Source organism: Cetorhinus maximus, unplaced genomic scaffold, assembly GCF_964194155.1.
Source record: "Cetorhinus maximus unplaced genomic scaffold, sCetMax3.hap1.1 HAP1_SCAFFOLD_196, whole genome shotgun sequence".
Lineage (NCBI taxonomy): Eukaryota > Metazoa > Chordata > Chondrichthyes > Lamniformes > Cetorhinidae > Cetorhinus > Cetorhinus maximus.
Window position 1 is genome coordinate 145,250 of NW_027596175.1, and position 17,768 is coordinate 163,017.

General features: G+C 40.8%; 1 protein-coding gene across 1 annotated transcript in view; it reads right to left on the reverse strand.

Moving 5' to 3' along the window:
• LOC144673006 (patched domain-containing protein 3-like) overlaps positions 1-17,545 on the reverse strand; it is a 79,619-nt gene extending 62,074 nt beyond the window's left edge. The window contains exon 1 of the mRNA XM_078535005.1: positions 16,826-17,545. Within this exon, the coding sequence (XP_078391131.1) occupies positions 16,826-17,545 (720 nt within the window). The remainder of the gene's footprint in view (positions 1-16,825) is intronic.
• Between the last annotated feature and the right edge of the window lie 223 nt (positions 17,546-17,768).

The following is a 17,768-nucleotide window of genomic DNA, read 5'->3' on the forward strand; positions in this document are numbered from 1 at the left end:
AGAAAGATTACTGTCTGCAGACTGGTTTCAAAGTACACAAGAAGCTCTTGGAAATCGATGATAACTGCTAACAATCACACAGGCAACTTTTAAACACTTTCAGCAATTAAAACTGTGTGTAAAACATGAACAACCCCTCTGAGTCCACATATCCCAACATTGCATGAGTTTTCTTAAAAAATCTCCTAACCGTTGGGCCCATGCTGCGACCCGAAGTTCGCACAGGCCCCTCAAAATCCTGGACATTTGGCAAGTTAAGGGCCTTAACGAGGCCTTCAATTAACGGCGGGCGAACGCCCCGCTGCTGAGCGCGCCTGCCGACCGAAATATCGTGATGCCGCACGCTTACGTTGGCACGTTCACGCGACATTTTGAGCGCTGACGTGCAGGCTCCGCCACCCAGAAAATTCTGGCCTTGGAGTTTGGTGAAAGGGGGAATTTTAAGTGTTAATTTTGTTCTTAAATGTTGCTCTTAAAATCTAATCTAGTCTGTAATTAGCAATAACTGGAAAGTACTGTGTAAGCAGGCTAAGTTCTTTCTTTCTTGCAATTTAGACAGAGTAAACTCACTCTCAGCTGTAAGAGCGGAGTAGTTAATTAGCTCAATGGGTGAATCCGGTTACTATCACCCCAGTTCAGTTTACTATAAATTCAGGGTTCTTTAGTGGAGCCAGGGCAACAGAGTGCAGCTGAGCTAATTGAATGAGGACTTGGATTTTGGTGCGTGAGGGAGTTTGGTGAAGTGGGGGAAGGTGTTTGTTTCCTTTTTCTATCTTTCTCACCCCATAGAATTGGGTTCTTGCTCTATTACAGGGAAAGGAGCTAGCTGTATGGTGAGTATCTGGTAAGTGGGTAAGTTCTATTCTATCCCTAAGATTTAAAGTAGTACACAAATTGGAGGTAAAGTTAATAAAATAAATAATAATGCAACATAAGTGATTAATATAATTAAGTAATTATCTAAAACACATTAAAGGAAGGCAGGACAGGTGATGTATTAAGATGCAGTATGTGGAAACTCCTGGATAACATTGTGATCCAGGGTAAACATGTTTGCGGCTTGAGGAAATTTGGCTCAGAGTCATTGAGCTGGAGGTTGAGCTGCAGACTCTGTGACACATCAGGTAGGGGGAAAGTTACCTGGATGTTTTATACCAGGAGGCAGTCACACCACTTAGGATAGGGTCTTCTATCAGTGGTCAGGGACAGGAAGGTGTGACTGTGAGTGAGGCTGGTAAGGGGACCCAGAGTGCAGGAGTGTGAGCCTCTGCAATTGTCCAATAGGTTTGAGGTTCTCTCAGCTTGTTGGATGAAAGCAGGGGCTGTAGGGTGGATGTGCAAACTGACCATGGCACCGTGGTACAGGAAACTATTCAAGTTGGGGGGAGCAAAAAAGAACATAGTGGTAGTAGGGAAACAGTGTAGTGAGGGGATTGACAATGTTCTCTGCAGCAAAGAGCAAGAGTCCAGACAGCTATGTTGCCTGCCTGGTGCCAGGGGTTGGCTAACCCGCTCAGGGCTGGAGAGGAACTTGCAGTGGGAGGGGAGGATCCAGTGGTTGTGGTCCATGTAGGTATGAGCAACATAGGCAGGATGAGGAAGGATTCTCTGCAGAGTCAGTTATGAGGAGCTAGGCACCAAATTAAGCAGAACATCAAAGGTAATAATTTCTGGATTATTACTTGAGCCATGTGCAAATTGGCATAGGACAAATAAGATTAGAGAAATGGATGCATGGCTCAAAGACTGGTGTGGGAGAGGTGTGTTCCAGTTTGTGTGGCATTGACGCCAGTACGCTGGAAAGTGTGATCTGTACTGTTGGGACAGTCTATACCTGAACTGTGCTGGGGCTGGTGTCCTCATGAGCTACATAACTAGGGAAATAGAGGATTTTAAACTGAATAGTGGGGGCAAGGGATCAAATTTGGGTAGGTGTGGTAAACCGAAGAGTAGAGACAAGGCAAGAGATAAAGGTATAAATATGGGAAATGATAAGCAGACCATGGCAGGTAGGGACAAAGAGTACAAATCTAAGAGTAAACCAGCAGATAAGGCTAGACACTACAAAAGTAATAAAAGGACATAACTAAAAGCTTTGTATGTAAACACATAGCATTTGAAGCAAGACAGATGAATTGATAATGCAAATAGAAATAAATAAGTATGATCTGATAGCCACTAAAGAGAAATGGCTACAGGATGACAGATTGGGACCTGAATATTGAAGGGTAATGACATTTAGGAAGGACAGGAAGTTAGGAAAAGGTGGTGTGGCTCTGTTAATTAATGATGGTATTAGCACATTAGAGAGGGATGACCTAAGTTCAGGAAATCAGGATGTAGAAGCGGTTTGGATCGAGATGAGAAATGATAAAGGCACAAAGTCACTTGTGGAAGTGGTGTACAGGCCCCCTAATTGTAATTACATGGTAGAAGAGAGTATAGAAGAGGAGATAATGGGAGCTTGTCAGAAAGGTACAGCAATAATCATGGGGATTTTAATCTACATTTAGACTGGAAAAATCAAATGGGCAAAGGTAACATAGATGAGGAGTTCACAGAATCTATTCGGGATAGTTGCTTAGAACACCTTGTTCTGGAGCCAACCTGAGAGCCAGCTACAATAGACCTGGTATTGAGCAACGAGATAGGATTAATTGATAACCTCAGTGAAGGCACCCCTAGGTAGAAGCGACCATAATATGATTGAATTTTACATCCACTTTGAGGGAGAAACTAATGTGTCCAAGACTGTTTTAAACTTCAATATGGGCAATTATGAGGGCATGAAAGCACGAACTGGCAAATGAGGTTATGGGATAAGTCAATACAGGTTCAGTGGCAGACATTTAAAGGGATATCTTAGAATACACAGAATATATACGTTCCATTAAGAAAAATTCCAAGGGGAGGGCCCACCATTCGTGGTTAACTAAAAAAGTTAAAGACTGTATCAAACTTAAAGATAAAACATATAATTACGCAAAGATGGGTGACAGATCAGAAGATTGGAAAGAATATAAAGAACAGCAAATAATGACAAACATTAGTAAGGAGGGAAAAATTAGAGTATGAGAGAAAGCTAGCTAGTAATATAAAGACGCATAGTAAGAGTTTCTATACATATTTAAATAAGAAGAGTTAAAGTGAGTGTTGGTCCTATAGAAAGCATGACTGGGGAACTGATAATGGAAAGTAGGGAGATGGCAAATGAATTAAACAGGTATTTTGCTTTGGTTTTCACTGGAAGTCACAAGTAACATTCTGGAAATAGCCACAAATCAGGAAATGGAAGGGAGGAATTTGGGAAGATTACAATCACCAGGGAAATGGTATTGAGCAAATTGTTGGGACTGCGGGCTGACAAACACCCAGGACCGAATGGACTTCACCCTAAGGTCTTGAAAGAAGTGCCTAGTGAGATAGTTGATGCATTGGTTCTAATTTTTCAAAATTCCCTAGATTTGGGGAAAGTTCCATTAGATTGGAAAATAGCAAATGTAACTCCTTTATTCAAAAAGGGAGACAGGAAGCTATAGGCCAGTTAGCCTAACATCTGTCATAGGGAAAATGCCAGAAGCTATTAATGAAGATGTTAAAGCAGGGTACTTTAGAAAAAGCCAAGGCAATCAGGCAGAGTCAACATGGTTTTGTGAAAGGGAAATCATACTTAACCAATTTATTGGAGTTCTTTGAAGGAGTCACATGTGCTGTGAATAAAAGGGAACCAACCGGTGGATACTGTACTTAGGTTTCCAGAAGGCATTTGATAAAGTGCCACATCAATGGTTATTGTGGAAAATAAACACTCAGGGTGTAGGTGTTAATATATTGGCATGGATATAAGATTGGCTAGCAGGAGGCAGAGAGTTTGCATAAATGGGTCTTCAGTCTGGTTTGCAGGATGTGTGCCACAGGGATTAGTGCTGGTGCCTCAACTTTTTACAATTTACATAAATGATTTGGATGAAGGGACCGAAGGAACGGTTGCTAAATTTGCTGATAACACCAAAATAGGTAGGAAAGTAAATTGTGAAGAGGACATAAGGAGGCTACAGAGTGACACAGATAGGTTAAGTGAGTGGTCAAAGATCTGGCAAATGGAGTATAATGTGGGCAAATGTGAAATTGTTCATTTTGGCAGGAAGAATAGATAATAAGCTTATTATCTGAATGGTGAGAGATTGCAGAGTTCTGAGATTCGGAGGGATCTGGGTGTCCGAGTGCGTGAATCACAAAAGGCTAAAAGTATGCAGGTACAGCAAGTAATTGAGAAAGCTAATAGAATGTTATTCATTTGTGAGGGGAATTGATTACAAAAATATGGAGGTTATGCTTCATTTGTACAGGGCACTGGTGAAACCACATCTGGAGTATCATGTACAGTTTTAGCCTCCTTATTTAAGGAAAGATGTAAATGCATTAGCAGTTCAGAGGTTTACTAGATTAATATCAGAAATGCGTGGGTTGTCTAATGAGGAAACGCTGGACAGGTTAGGCTTGCATCCACTGGAATTTAGAAGGGTAAGAGGTGACTTGATTGAAACCTTGAAGATCCTGCAGGATCTTGACAGGGTGGTTGTGGAGAGGATGTTTCCTCATGTGAGAGAATCTAGAACTACTGGTCACTGTTTAAAAATAAGGGGTCGCTCATTTAAGGGAAAAGAGGATAATTTTGAGGGTAGAGAGTTTTTGGCACTCTCTTCCTCAAAAGGCAGTGGAAACAGTGTCTTTGAATATTGTTAAGGCAGAGCTAGATAGATTCTTGATTAACAAGGGGGTGAAAGGTTATCAGGGATAGGCAGAAATGTGGGGTTAAGGTTACAATTAGATCAGCCATGATCTTGAATGGCAGAGCAAGCTTGAGGGGCTGAGTGGCCTACTCTTGCTCCTAATTTGTAAGGTTGTATGTACATATGTCAGGACTTGCCCTTTCTTTCCTACTCCTTGATTGTAACAGATTTGTTTTGTAAATTATAAGGATGAAGGTATTAATTCAATGTCTGTGTTTAACCATTTAAGTGCTGATTACAAATAAATCAGTGACAGGTTCTCCTGAATTTAATACACACAGGGGTTAGTTTTTATTGAGCTAAAAACCGACCCAGGTAAAGATATTCTAAAGGTAAACCCATGTCCTGACCTTTGCAACTGTTACGATCCCTGCTGTTGTTAATACTGGACAAGTCAGATCCCAGAGTGAAACCCGGCTTTACAGATCCTAACCTTTTTTTTGAAACCGTGGAGGTAAGTTACTGAACTAATGTACAGGAGTCTGCGGATGAACTTTTAATACAAAGAATAAAATATGTATTAAAATGAGAAGTGAACTACATTACACCAGACAAAAAGGTTGGGTAGATCTCAATACAAACAAGATGATGATTCAAATTCATACTTCTTTTGCTCCAGCAATATCTTGACAGACACATTAACCAGTGAAGAGTTACCACTAGCTTGACACAAAGGCTTCTCACTTTGGCACGGATGCAAATGGATTTTTCTTCCAGTGAATTCCTGAGCATTCATTTGATGCTTCTCACCCAATTCATGTCTCTACCTGAGACACCTAAAAACCACTTTCTCCAACTGCAATGCAAACAAATGAGTTCTCTAAACTCAGTCTTCTAGCAGCACATCTGCTAAACTGATCACTTTACTGAGTCTTATAGCTGACTATTCGGTTAACTACTGTCCCAACAGCCTGCCTTTTCTGTGTCTATGTCCCTGGATCACTGTCGTTAGGCAACAGTAAAATTTTTCTACTGCGTATTTTTTCAGAATTATTGAACTTTTAACCCCTTTCAACACATTTCTAACTTCAGAGGTTGTAAGACCTTGTCAAAAATGTGTATATATACAAACAAAACCAAAAGACCTGAAACCTTTTAGTCACAAGTCTATCCAGACTCCCGGGCACCAAGGTTCATTAAAATAACCTAAGTGAAACAAACTAATTTTCCTTTCTCAACATACAAATATATATTGATTAAACTTAAAATTATACATTGTTCATAACAGCAACACAAACATGCAAAACTATAAATAGGAGGTTACTTTTTGACCAAATTAAAATTCAATGCTAAAAGATTTTAAAAAAAAGAGTTCACTGTTTGCGTGCTTTGGTGCATCCAGAGCTGAAGCAGATTTCTCACTGTGGTCTTGAAATTCCAGTGGAGCTGAAGCAAATGTAACCTGCAATTTTTGGAGACATTCAGTTTTTAAAATACAATCCGTCTTTCTCAAAAGTTGATACTTTTTGCACCCAAGGTTCCTTTCGATAGAAATTCCCTATCTCTGAGGTGGCTTCTGAAATATATCAGAGAAAGACTTGAACTAGAGAGGGGTGAGAGTTACTGCTCCATTGGTAAATTTCTTCTTGACTCCTCTTAATAGCTTGGATACTATTTAAAAGGCATTTCAAAATGGTTATTCTGGTCACATGACTTCTCTTCCCATAATTATTTCAGAAGGCAATTGATTAGCTTCTGTCTGGACAGACCATGGCTATTGCTTTATGGCCAAGGTGATTGGTTTCCTTAATGTCCCAGCCATTAAATCCTGAATGATCCATCCTCCATCTTGATGAGGAAGGAAGGACAGCTCTTAGATAGCCATCGTTCTGGTTGACTTTGTCCCCACTTGAAAGGTAGCTTTACAGAAATAAAAATGGTAAGTACAGTTTCAGTTCACCTTTTGAAGTAAATCTTGACATCAACAAGGTGTGAAATTCCATAGGAGGATATCTTGGCATGTCTCAATTGTAATCCACATTGCAACCTTCCAGAAACTGGTCACTTTGTAATACCAGATGTCAGGTGGTGTCTGGCAGCCATCTTAAGTCAGGGTCTTTGCTTGCTTGCTGCTTTTTAAAGCAGTTCAACACATTTCATCAGCCGATGAAATAAAAAATTATTACAAAAGCATGTCACATCATTGTGATAACACGAAAATAGGTAGGAAAGTAGTGTCCTTCCTTTGAGATGCCCAGTCTGCCTCAGATTACCCTGGAAGGGCAAGGTATCTCAAAAGTTTGGACAACAGGTGAAGCTAGCTGTTTCTCGCTGCGTCTCTGCAGTAGCGAGACGACTGGTATTCGCCACTAACAGGATGCTGCCGTCAAGCCAAAAAGACATTCTGCCTATCTCACAAATGAGTAACGTGGTATATGAATTTCAGTCCCAGTGATGATGCTAGGTAATTAGGCCATATGTCCCAAAGACTTGTGGATCATATCAAACAGCATGTCTCAGCCACTGTTTGCAGTGGGCAAGGTACAGATTCTAATCAACCAGCCCATGCTTGCAAAACTCAAAACATTAGATGTGATTCTGCAACTGGACAACATTTGCTAAATAATCCTCAGTGTACTAAGAATTATGTTAACAATTTAAGATTGTCAGTCAGGTTCAGTGTGGTATACTTGTGTGTACTGGAAGCTACATATATTAATACACAGGGCCCTGCTCTTTGCTGACAAAACATTTTCACACATTGCGCCTGTTTCAGCTAAACAAAATAAGTGATAGCCATCCACTGACTCATTCCTCAGGGCAATGCCTTGACCAATCAGGGTCAAGCTGCCTGATTTTAAACTTCAAACAATGCTCGGCAGTTAACTGTAACTCACCATCAATTGGTGCATTCCCCATGGCAACACCTCTACCAAACAGAGTCCACTTGCCAGCCAACCAATCAGTGGTCTCTTCTCATACAGTATAAATTGCTGTTTTCCCCTTATATTGGTATACTTCTTCCGTGATCGGTGGGCACCGTGGATGCTTGGGTGCATCATCACCCCGGGAATGATATTTTGGTTTGATTTGTCAAGTTTCCTTTTACTGTTTGTTTCCTTTTTTGTTTTAGTTACAGTGCCCCACCAGGGTTTGTTGCTGCCTTTGATTATTATTTGATCATTTGTTCTTTTAAAAGAGACTATATTGGTATTCTTGCAAAATGTCCTGATGATTGCAAAACAAAAAGCTTTGACATGTCTTTTTGCAGCAAACAGCAACCATCTTTCTTTTTGTTGGTTAGGACTCCAACCAGTGGAGAGTCCCCCCCGCCCCTCCCCATCGACTCCAGTTTTGCTAGGGCTCATTGATGCCACACTTGGCCAAATGCCGCCTTAAGAAAAGGGCAGTCACTCTCATGTCACCTTTTGAGTGCAGATCTTTGGACCAAGGCTGTAATGAGGTCAGGTGCTGAGTGGCCCTGTCAGAATGCAAACTGAGTGTCAGTGAGCAGGTTACGACTGAGCCATTGCTGCTTGATGGCAAAGTCGACGGTACTTTCCATCACTTTGCTGATGATCGAGAATAGACTGATGGGGTGATAATTGGCCAGGTTGGATTTATCCCGCTTTCTGTGGACAGGACATACCTGGGCGCTTTTCCACATTGCAGCGGCATCTCAAATCAACAGTTTATCTGGGGGTGGGGGTGGCCAGTTCTGGAGTACAAGTCTTCAGTACACAACGTAACATACACAGAAGATGGTAAATGATGAGCTGTTCAACTCCCAGAGGGAAACTTGAATATGCTGTTCTAAGAAACTATCCTAAAAACATTCTATGAATTCCTCATCTAGGCTAACTTTGCCCATCTGATTTTTTCCAGTCTATATGCAGATTAAAATCTCCCATGATTATCGCCATACCTTTCTGACAAGCTCCCATTATTTCTTCCTTTATACCCCATCCTACCATGTAGTTAGTTAGGGTGCCTGAACAACACTCCCACAAGTGAATTCTTGCCTTTATCATTTCTCATCTCCACCAAACCGCTTCTACATCCTGGTTTCTGGAACTTGGGTCATCCCTCTCCACTGTGCATCATTTATTAATGGAGCCATCCCTCCACCTTTTCCTAGCTTCCTGTCCTTCCTAAATGTCATCTACCCTTCTTGAGTACCAATATGCTCTGTTGCCAGTGGTAGCTTCTATCTCCCTGCTTAAATCCCTGGATGAGACTTAGAATTTAAACAGTACTTGCAGTTAAATGTTAAATACAAACAATATTAGATTTTTAGGAAGATATTTAAGTTTACCTCCGCTCACCAAACTCTCTCATTCCGCTGAGGTCTCACTCCAGTTACAGATTGTGGTTGTATTCAATTCTGCTGCTGGTGGCCCACAGTGCCTCATGGATGCCCAGTATTAAGTTGAGATCTGTTCAAAATCTGTCCCATTTAGCACGGTGGTAGTACTAAACAACACAATGGAGGGCTTGTCAATGTGAAGAAAGGACTTTGTCTCCACAAGGACTGTGCAGTGGTTACTCTTCCCAATACTGTCATGGACAGATGGATCTGCAACAAGTAGATTGGCGAGGATGAGATTAAGTTGGTTTTTCCCACTTATTGGTTCCCTCATCACCTGCCAAAGACCCAGTCTAGCAGCTATGTCCTTTAAGACTCAGCCAGTAGTGGTGCTGCCAAGCCAGAATACCTTCTGTGTCTTTGCCATCCTCAATGTTTCCTCCAAGTGGCGTTCAACATGGAGTACTGATTCATCAGCTGAGAGGGAACGGTAACCAGCAGGTTTCCATGTCCATGTGTGACCTGATGCCATGAGACTTCATGGGATCCAGAGTCAATGTTGAGGAGTCCCAGGGCAACTCCCTCCTGACTGTATACCACAGTGCCGCCACCTTTGTTGGGTCGGCCTGTCGGTGGGACAGGACATATCCAGGGATGATGATGTCTGGGCCATTGTCTGTAAAGGTCAGTAAAGGTATGATTCCATGAATATGGTTATGTCAGGCTGTTGCTTGACCAGTCTGTGGATGAGCTTTCCCAAGTTTGCACAAGCCCCCACATGTTAATAAGGAGGATTTTGCAGGGTTGACAGGGCTGGATATGCCATTGTCATTTCTAGTGCCTAGGTCAATACCGGGTGTGCCGTCCAGTTTCATTCCTTTTAGACTTTGTAGCAGCTTGATACAACTGAGTGGCTGGCTAGGCCATTTCAAAAGCATTTAAGAGTCAGCCACATTGCTGGGTGTCTAGAGTTGCATGTAGGCCAGTCTAGTGAAGGACAGCAAATTTCCTTCCCTAAAAAGGACATTAGTGAACCAGATGGGTTTTTACGACATTTGACAATTGTTTTGTGTTCACCATTAGACTAGCTTTTTTTAAATGCTAGATTTATTTATTGTATTTAAATTCCACCAGCTGCCATGGCTGGGTTTGAACCTGTGTCCCCAGAGCATTAGCCTGCACCTCTGGATTACTAGTCCAGTGACATTACCACTATAACACCACCTCCACAAGAATACAAAAATAGGCATAAAGATGCTGCCAGACCTGCTGAGTTTTTCCAGGTATTTTTGGTTTTTGTTTTGGATTTCCAGCATCCGCAGTTTTTTGCCTCTATACAAAAATAGATATGTTTTGCTTCAATTTTACAGTGTTGGTGAGATCATATTTAGAGTTGTGTACAGTTTTGGTCTCTTTAAGTAAAGATATAAATGCGTTAGAAGCAGTTCAGAGAGCATTCACTTGACTGATACCTGGGATGGTGGGGGTTATCTTATGATGAGAAGTTGGACAGACTGGGCCTATATCTGTTGGAGTTTAGAAGATGGAGATGGGATCTTTTTGAAACATATAAGATCCTGAGGAGACTTGACAGGGTGGATGTTGAAAGGATGTTTCCCCTTTTGGGAGAGACTAGAACCAGTGGGCACAGTTTTAAAAATAAGGAGGCTCCCATTTAAGACAGATGAGAAGAAATTTTTTCTCGCAGAGGGTTGTGAATTCCTGGAACACTTCCCCGGACAGCGGTGGAGGCAGGGTAATTGAATATTTTTAAGGCAGAGGTAGAAAGATTCTTGACTAACAAGGGAGTCAAAGGTCATCGGGGGTAGATGGACTGTGTAGTTGAGGCTATAATCAGATCAGCCATCATCTTATTGAATGGCAGAGCAGGCTCAAGGGGCCAAATGGCCAATTTCTGCTCCTAATTCATATGTTTGTATGTATCCACATTCGTATTTATTCTTGAGATCCTTAACTAGAAATAACACATTCACAGTAGGAAAAAAAAGGGCATACTAACGTTAAGATAACAGAATCCACATTGACTGACATAAAGGAATTGATTATGCTCAAAAGGGATATTCTATACACCACCTGAAAGCTGAAAGAAGCAATTTGTATGCATAAAATGAAATGAGAAAAAGACAGGACAGACACCATGGGAGATTTCAACAACCCCGAGAGACAACCAAGAATTTGTAGGGAAAGGTGAAAAGGGAATGATGGAGCTTTTACAATACGGCACTCCCTTCTATTATATCGTATATAATTGCGCAAAGAAGGGCAATAGGTCAGAAGACTGGACAGAATATAAAGAATGACAAAAGGATTAATAAGGAGGGAAAAATTAGAGTATAAGAGAAAGATAGCTAGAAATATAAAAACAAAGTAAGAGTTTCTGTAGATATTTAAATAAGGTTAACAAAGTGAACGTTTGTCCTATAGAAAATGAGTCTGGGGAATTAATAATAGAAAATAAGGTGATGGCAGGTGAATTAACACGTATTTTGCATTGGTCTTCACTGCAGAGGATCTATGCAATATCCCAGAAATAGCTGTAAATCAGGAAATGGGAGGGAGGAACTCAAAAAAATTATAATCACCAGGGAAGTAGTATTGAGCAAATTATTGAAGATGCAGGCTGACAAGTTCCAAGGTGCTGATGGACTTCATCCAAGGGTCTTAAAAAAAGTGGCTAGTGAGATAGTTGATTCTTTTTGTTTTAATTTTTCAAAATTCCCTAGATTTGGGGTAGGTTCCATCAGATTGGAAAATAGCGAATGTAACTCCTTTATTCAAAAAAAGGAGGGAGACAGAACAGGCTAGTTAGCTGAATGTTTGTCATAAGGAAAATGTTATAAACTATAATTAAAGATGTTATTTCAGGGTCCTCAGAAAAATTCAAGGTAATCAGTCGGAGTGGTTTTGTGAAAGGGAAATTATGTTTAACCAATTTAATGGAGTTCTTTGAAGAAGTAACATGAGCTGTAGATGAAGGGGAACTGATGGATGTGCTGTACTTCGATTTCCAGAAGGCATTCGATAAAATGCCACATCAAAGGTTATTGCAGAAAATAAATGCTCACGGTGTGGGAGGTAACATATTGTCACAGGAGACAAAAAGTAGGCATAAATGGATCATTTTCCAGTTGGCAAGATGTGACGAATGGCGTGCCACAGGAATTAGTGCTGCAGTCTCAACTTTTCACAATTTATATAAATGACTTGGACGATAGGTCTAAAAGTATGCTGATGACACAAAGATAGTTAGGAAAGTAAGTTGTGATGAGGACGTAAAGAGGCTACAAAGGGACATAGATAGGTTAAATGAGTGGCCAAAGATCTGGCAAATGGAGAATAATGTGAGGAATTGTGAAGTTGTCCAGATCTGGGTGTCCTGCATGTCATCTCTTACTTTCCTTCACTCCAGTAGATACAAGCCTAATCTGTCCAGTCCTACCTCATCAGACAACCCGCCCATTCCTGGTATGAGTCTAGTAAACTTTCTCTGAAATGCTTCCAACGCATTTACATCCTTCCTTAAATAAGGAGACCAATACTGCACACACTACTCCAGATATGGTCTCAACAATGCCCTGTGTAACTGAAGCATAACCTCCCTACTTTTGCATTCAAATCTGCTCATACTAAAGGATAACATTAGATTTCCTAATTAGTTACTGTACCTGCATACTAACATTCTGCAATTCACCACATGATAAAAACAGAAAATGCTGGAAAAACTCAGCAAGTCTGGCAGTATCTCTGGTGAGAGAAACAGTTAACGTTTTGAATCCATATGACTCTTCACAGCTGAAGAGAGGTAGGTGGGTTTTATATTGTTGAAGAGAGGGTGGAGCAAAATAGGTCAGGGATAGGTGGGAGCTCAGATTTGACAAGGGTATCATGGTCACAAGACAAAAGGAGTTGTAATGATAGTGTTAAAGGCTAAGGAAGGTGCTAATAGTGGCACAAAGGTCAGATAGCAGAATGTGTTCATAGCAGAACAAGGGTCAGCGCTCTCTGAAAGCAAAACGTAAGAACAAAGTTACAGACTGGCCTTTTGGGGGTTGGGAAAAAATATCAAAATGGAGGACAGAGTTCATGGTCTGGTTATTTAACTCAATGCTAAATCCAGAAGGCTGTAAAGTGCTTAATTGGAAGATGAGGTGCCGTTCCTCCGGTTTGTGTTGGGCTTCACTGGAACTTTGCAGCAGGCAGAAATGTGGGCATGAGAGCAAGATGGTGAACTGAAATGGCAAGCGGCAGAAAGGTCGGGAACATGCTTGTGGACTAGGCGAAGGTATTCCGCAAAGCAGTCACCCAGTCTCTGTTTAGTCTCTCCAAGGTAGAGGAGACTGTATTGTGAGCAGCAAATGCAGTAGCCTAAATTGAATGAAATGCAAATGAATCGCTGCTTCACCTGGAAGGAGTGTTTGGGCCTAGGATGGCGAGAAGGGAGGAGGTAAAGGGGCAGGGGTTGTACCTCCTGTTTTTCCCAAATTGTGCTAAATACACCAGCGTTAAGACCATGCAAAGGCCTACCTTCAGGTGGTTTGAATACTGTTACATTTTAGTTATGTGAAGTGTACCGAAAGCCAGTTTATTTAGTTTTAAGAACTAAGAAATAGGAGTAGACCATTTGGCTCCTCAAGCCTGCTCTGCCATTCAATACAATCATAGACAATCTTCTACCTCAATTCCACTTTCCTGCTTGATCCCTGCATCTCTAAATGGGAAGTTGAGAGGAAGTGAGACACCATATGGAATGCTTTCCTTTATTGGGCGAGTATTGAATACAAAAGCAGGGATATAATGATGGAACTGTATAAAACGCTGGTTAGGCCACAGCTGGAATTTTGTGTACAGTTCTGGTCACATTACAGGAAGGACATAATTGCTCTGGAGAGCGTGCAGAGTAGATTTACAAGAATGCTGCCAGGGCTTAAATTGCAGCTATGAGGAGAGATTGGATAGGCTGGTGTTGTTTTCCATAGAACAGAGGCGGCTAAGGGGTGACCTAATTGAGGTGTATAAAATTATGAGGGGCCTAGATAGGGTAGACAGGAAAGACTTGTTTTCCCTAGCTGAGGGGTCAATTACCAGGGAGCATAGATTTAAGGTGACTGGTAGAAGGATTAGAGGGGACATGAAGAAAAACTTTTTCACCCAGCAGATAGGCAGTGAATTCCAGACACCCACTAAGTTGGCGGTTGAGGCTGAAACTCTCAACTCATTTAAAAAGGTACCAGGATCTGCATCAGAAATGCTGTAACCTGCAAGGCTATGGACCATGTGCTGGAAAGTGGGATTAAACCGAGCAGCTAGTTTCTTTTTCCTCTTTTTTGGCCAGTGCAGACATGATGGGCTAAATGGTCTCTTTCTGCACCATAACTTTCCTATGGTTCTATCCCTCGATTCCCAGATTCCGTTTGAATTTACTCAAATGATGGAACATCCACAATCCTTTGGGGTAGACCATTCCAAAGATTTACAACTCTCTAAGTGAAAAAAATTAATCTCAGTACTAACTGATCAGCTCCCTATTCTGAGACTATTTTCTAAATTCCACAGTCAGGGGAAATAACCTCTGTCTACCCTGTCAAGCCACTTCAGAATCTTGTATGTTTCAATTAGATAACCTATCATTCTTCCAAACTCTAAAGAGTACAAGCCCAATTTGCTCAGCCACCCATCATGGGACAACCCTCTCATCCTAGGAGCCAATCTTGTGAACTCACAATGGCAAGTATGTCCTCCTGAGAAATGGAGATCAAAACTGTGCACAGTACTTCACAAAGCCCTGTACAATTGCAGTAACACTTCCTTATTCTTGTACTCTAATCCCCTTGCAATAAAAGCCAAAATACTATTTACCACCTTCTTTACTTGTATCTGACACTAAGGGCTGAATTTGTGCTCCTGAGTCAAAAAATTCTTGACTCTGCAAACTTGAATCAGGGAAAAGTGCCCAAATGGTTGAGTTTTCTTTTTGGAGGGGTGATGGGTGCTAATTAGAGTCAGGCCTACTGCCCCAGGATAAATGTGGAGGTAGATATAGGGGCCGCCAAGTGTCCCAGTTATAATGATAGCAACAAAACAAAAAGCAGCCCTCTAGCCCTCACCTCTCTCATGCTCCCATGCCCAATCTATGTCAATTCATACGACATTATGCTCCCCACTCAACCCCCCCATTGCCTCTCATGCCACCATGGCAACTTAATACCAAATAATGCCAACCCATGCCCCCCATTCACCATCCTTTGCCCTCACATCCTCTATACCAACTCACCCAGTATCCACCATGGGCCTACCTCAGTAGATATGTTGAGATAAAATAAAGTTCTAAATATCTATTACAGGCTTCACTATATGTTTAAAAAAACTAATTGATAAAAGCCCATTCAATAAATTTAAATCCCTTCAAGTACTTAATTCCATATAAAACAAACATTTGTATTCACAGCCCCACATCAAAAAGATAGCTAATTACTTTGTAACCATTTGCAGCTGTCAATCAAACTGTGAATTTAAAGGCCCCCAATGTGATAATGATAGGTTACGGAATCAGTCAAGCAAATAATACTCTAATGAAAGCATTCAGGCTTATGTCAACAAACGTCTAGTGAAATTGCAAACAATTTTTTTTTTAAACTGCAGGGTGGCATTTTTCAAAATTTAAAGTGGAGATTAAAATGACTTGGCAGCTTGACAGTTACACAGAGCTTAACCACTTTATGTGCATTCATGTCTATTGTTAACAAGCTCAAAGGGGTAGCTAACCTCTCCAAAGAACTCCAGTAGGTTCACATCTTTTCTTTAAATGCCTAAAATCCCATGAGTCACGCTTCTGAAATTTCAATGACCAAAATTGCTTCTGCTCAAGAAAGCTGAAGTTTTGAATGTGCTGCTGCCTCCGTGAACTGCGGATGTGTGAAATACCTCCCATCCCAGTATCCCCCTCAACGAAAATGGTGGACCATGGGTTCAGGACTTCTGGCTCCAGTGCCATTTTAGCCAAGGCACAGAGCCCTTCTGACTTAATGAAAATTCAGGCCCAATTTGAGTTCCTTGTACAAGTACACTCAAATATCTTTGAACAACAACATTTAAGTTTCACACCTTTAACAAAAATTCTGCTTTTCTATGCTTACTATCAAAGTGAATAACCTCACACTTCCCCAGATTATACTCCATGTGCCACCCTGTCGACCACACCTTAACCTTTATCTCTTTGCTGCCTCTTTGTGTCCTCGTCCGCTTACATTCGCATCCGACTTCTAGATCCTAAGGTTATCCCCATTCTTCGGTTACAATCTTTTTGACCATTCCCTAATTTGAGGCTATACAAAACCAAAATATTGTTAGAAATGTATTTAAACTTTATGTAGGTGAAATGGGGGAGAGCGGAAAAAAACCCAAAACGGAACGTCTGCGATAGAATGGAAGATGGGAGACATTAAATGACAGAAGAACTGGCTGGGACGAGCCAAAGAGTAGTAATGGGACAAACAAAGATGGGCCCAAATGTGCCAATGGCAGAATAATGAACAGTTGTTGACTAACAGCAAAAAACAGAAAAGCAAGATTAAGGCGATCACATAATTTATAGTTTCTCTACCTACATTTTGTATACTGTTTTGTCCATTTCTTTGCAGAGTTTAAGAAAGCAAAAAATGAACAGGAATACTTTAAATTGGTAAACACATTAAATAGATAAACCGTAAAAATGTAGCTGTTTGGGACATTCAGAGAGAACGGAATGTAATATTGTTTTAAAATTTACCTTAATCCACTTCAAAGTTGAAGAGTTCTTCGGAAATTCTTGGATATACGTAGCAATGAATTGCTTAGAAAGTACTTCATCTTGTTCCGTGCCTTCTCTTAAATAATAAGTAAGCTTCATAGAACGCGCCTCTTTAACACGACCTGAAACTAACGTCACTCCTCCCAAAGTCGTAGCAATAAAACTTCCATTAAATGTAGGATAAGTAAACGCAGTGCTCTCTACTAGATTAGGATCGTGATTTATAAATTCTAAAATGGGATCTGGAAAGCATGAATTGCCTATTTTTGCACAAAGGTTTGAGTAGTTATACTGAACGTTATTGTGATAAACCTTTAAATCGTTGACCATTTTATCAAGTGATAAAATTTCTTCGAATGCTCTTTTGGTAAGGATGTTACCATCCTTTGAAACAGCAATGAAAGAAACATACATCCCCTCCGTGGAAAGTCTTGCCGGCGTGAAATGCGAATAATCGGTTGAAAAATGTTGCTGAATAAACGCTCTTTCTATTTTTGCTTGACCGTTAGAAGGAGTAAATTGCTCTTCCAAATCATTTGCTTCCAATTTCTTAACATTCATGAACCCTGACCCCAGTCCTGCAGAAACGATGACAGGAACGATCAAGAAAAACCACGGGTACTGACCCACGCAAATTCCAAATTTCTTGAAAGCCTTGATGAGAAGTTTCTCAATGCAATCTGTTCGAAAACGAGCCATTCCAAGATTGAGATTCGCCCAAACACCAGCCCTGGGATTTAGAGAGATCGCTCAATTACAAAAGCAGCTGCTTTATAATAAATATATTATTTTATATAATATAAAATATTATACTATTTTATAATAGTGCCCAACCTACACCTGGAAAACTACCGATGTCGATCCACCATCTTGTAACTGCTCTTTCGTTCATAAAATGCTTTATTGGTCCCAGTTTAACGGT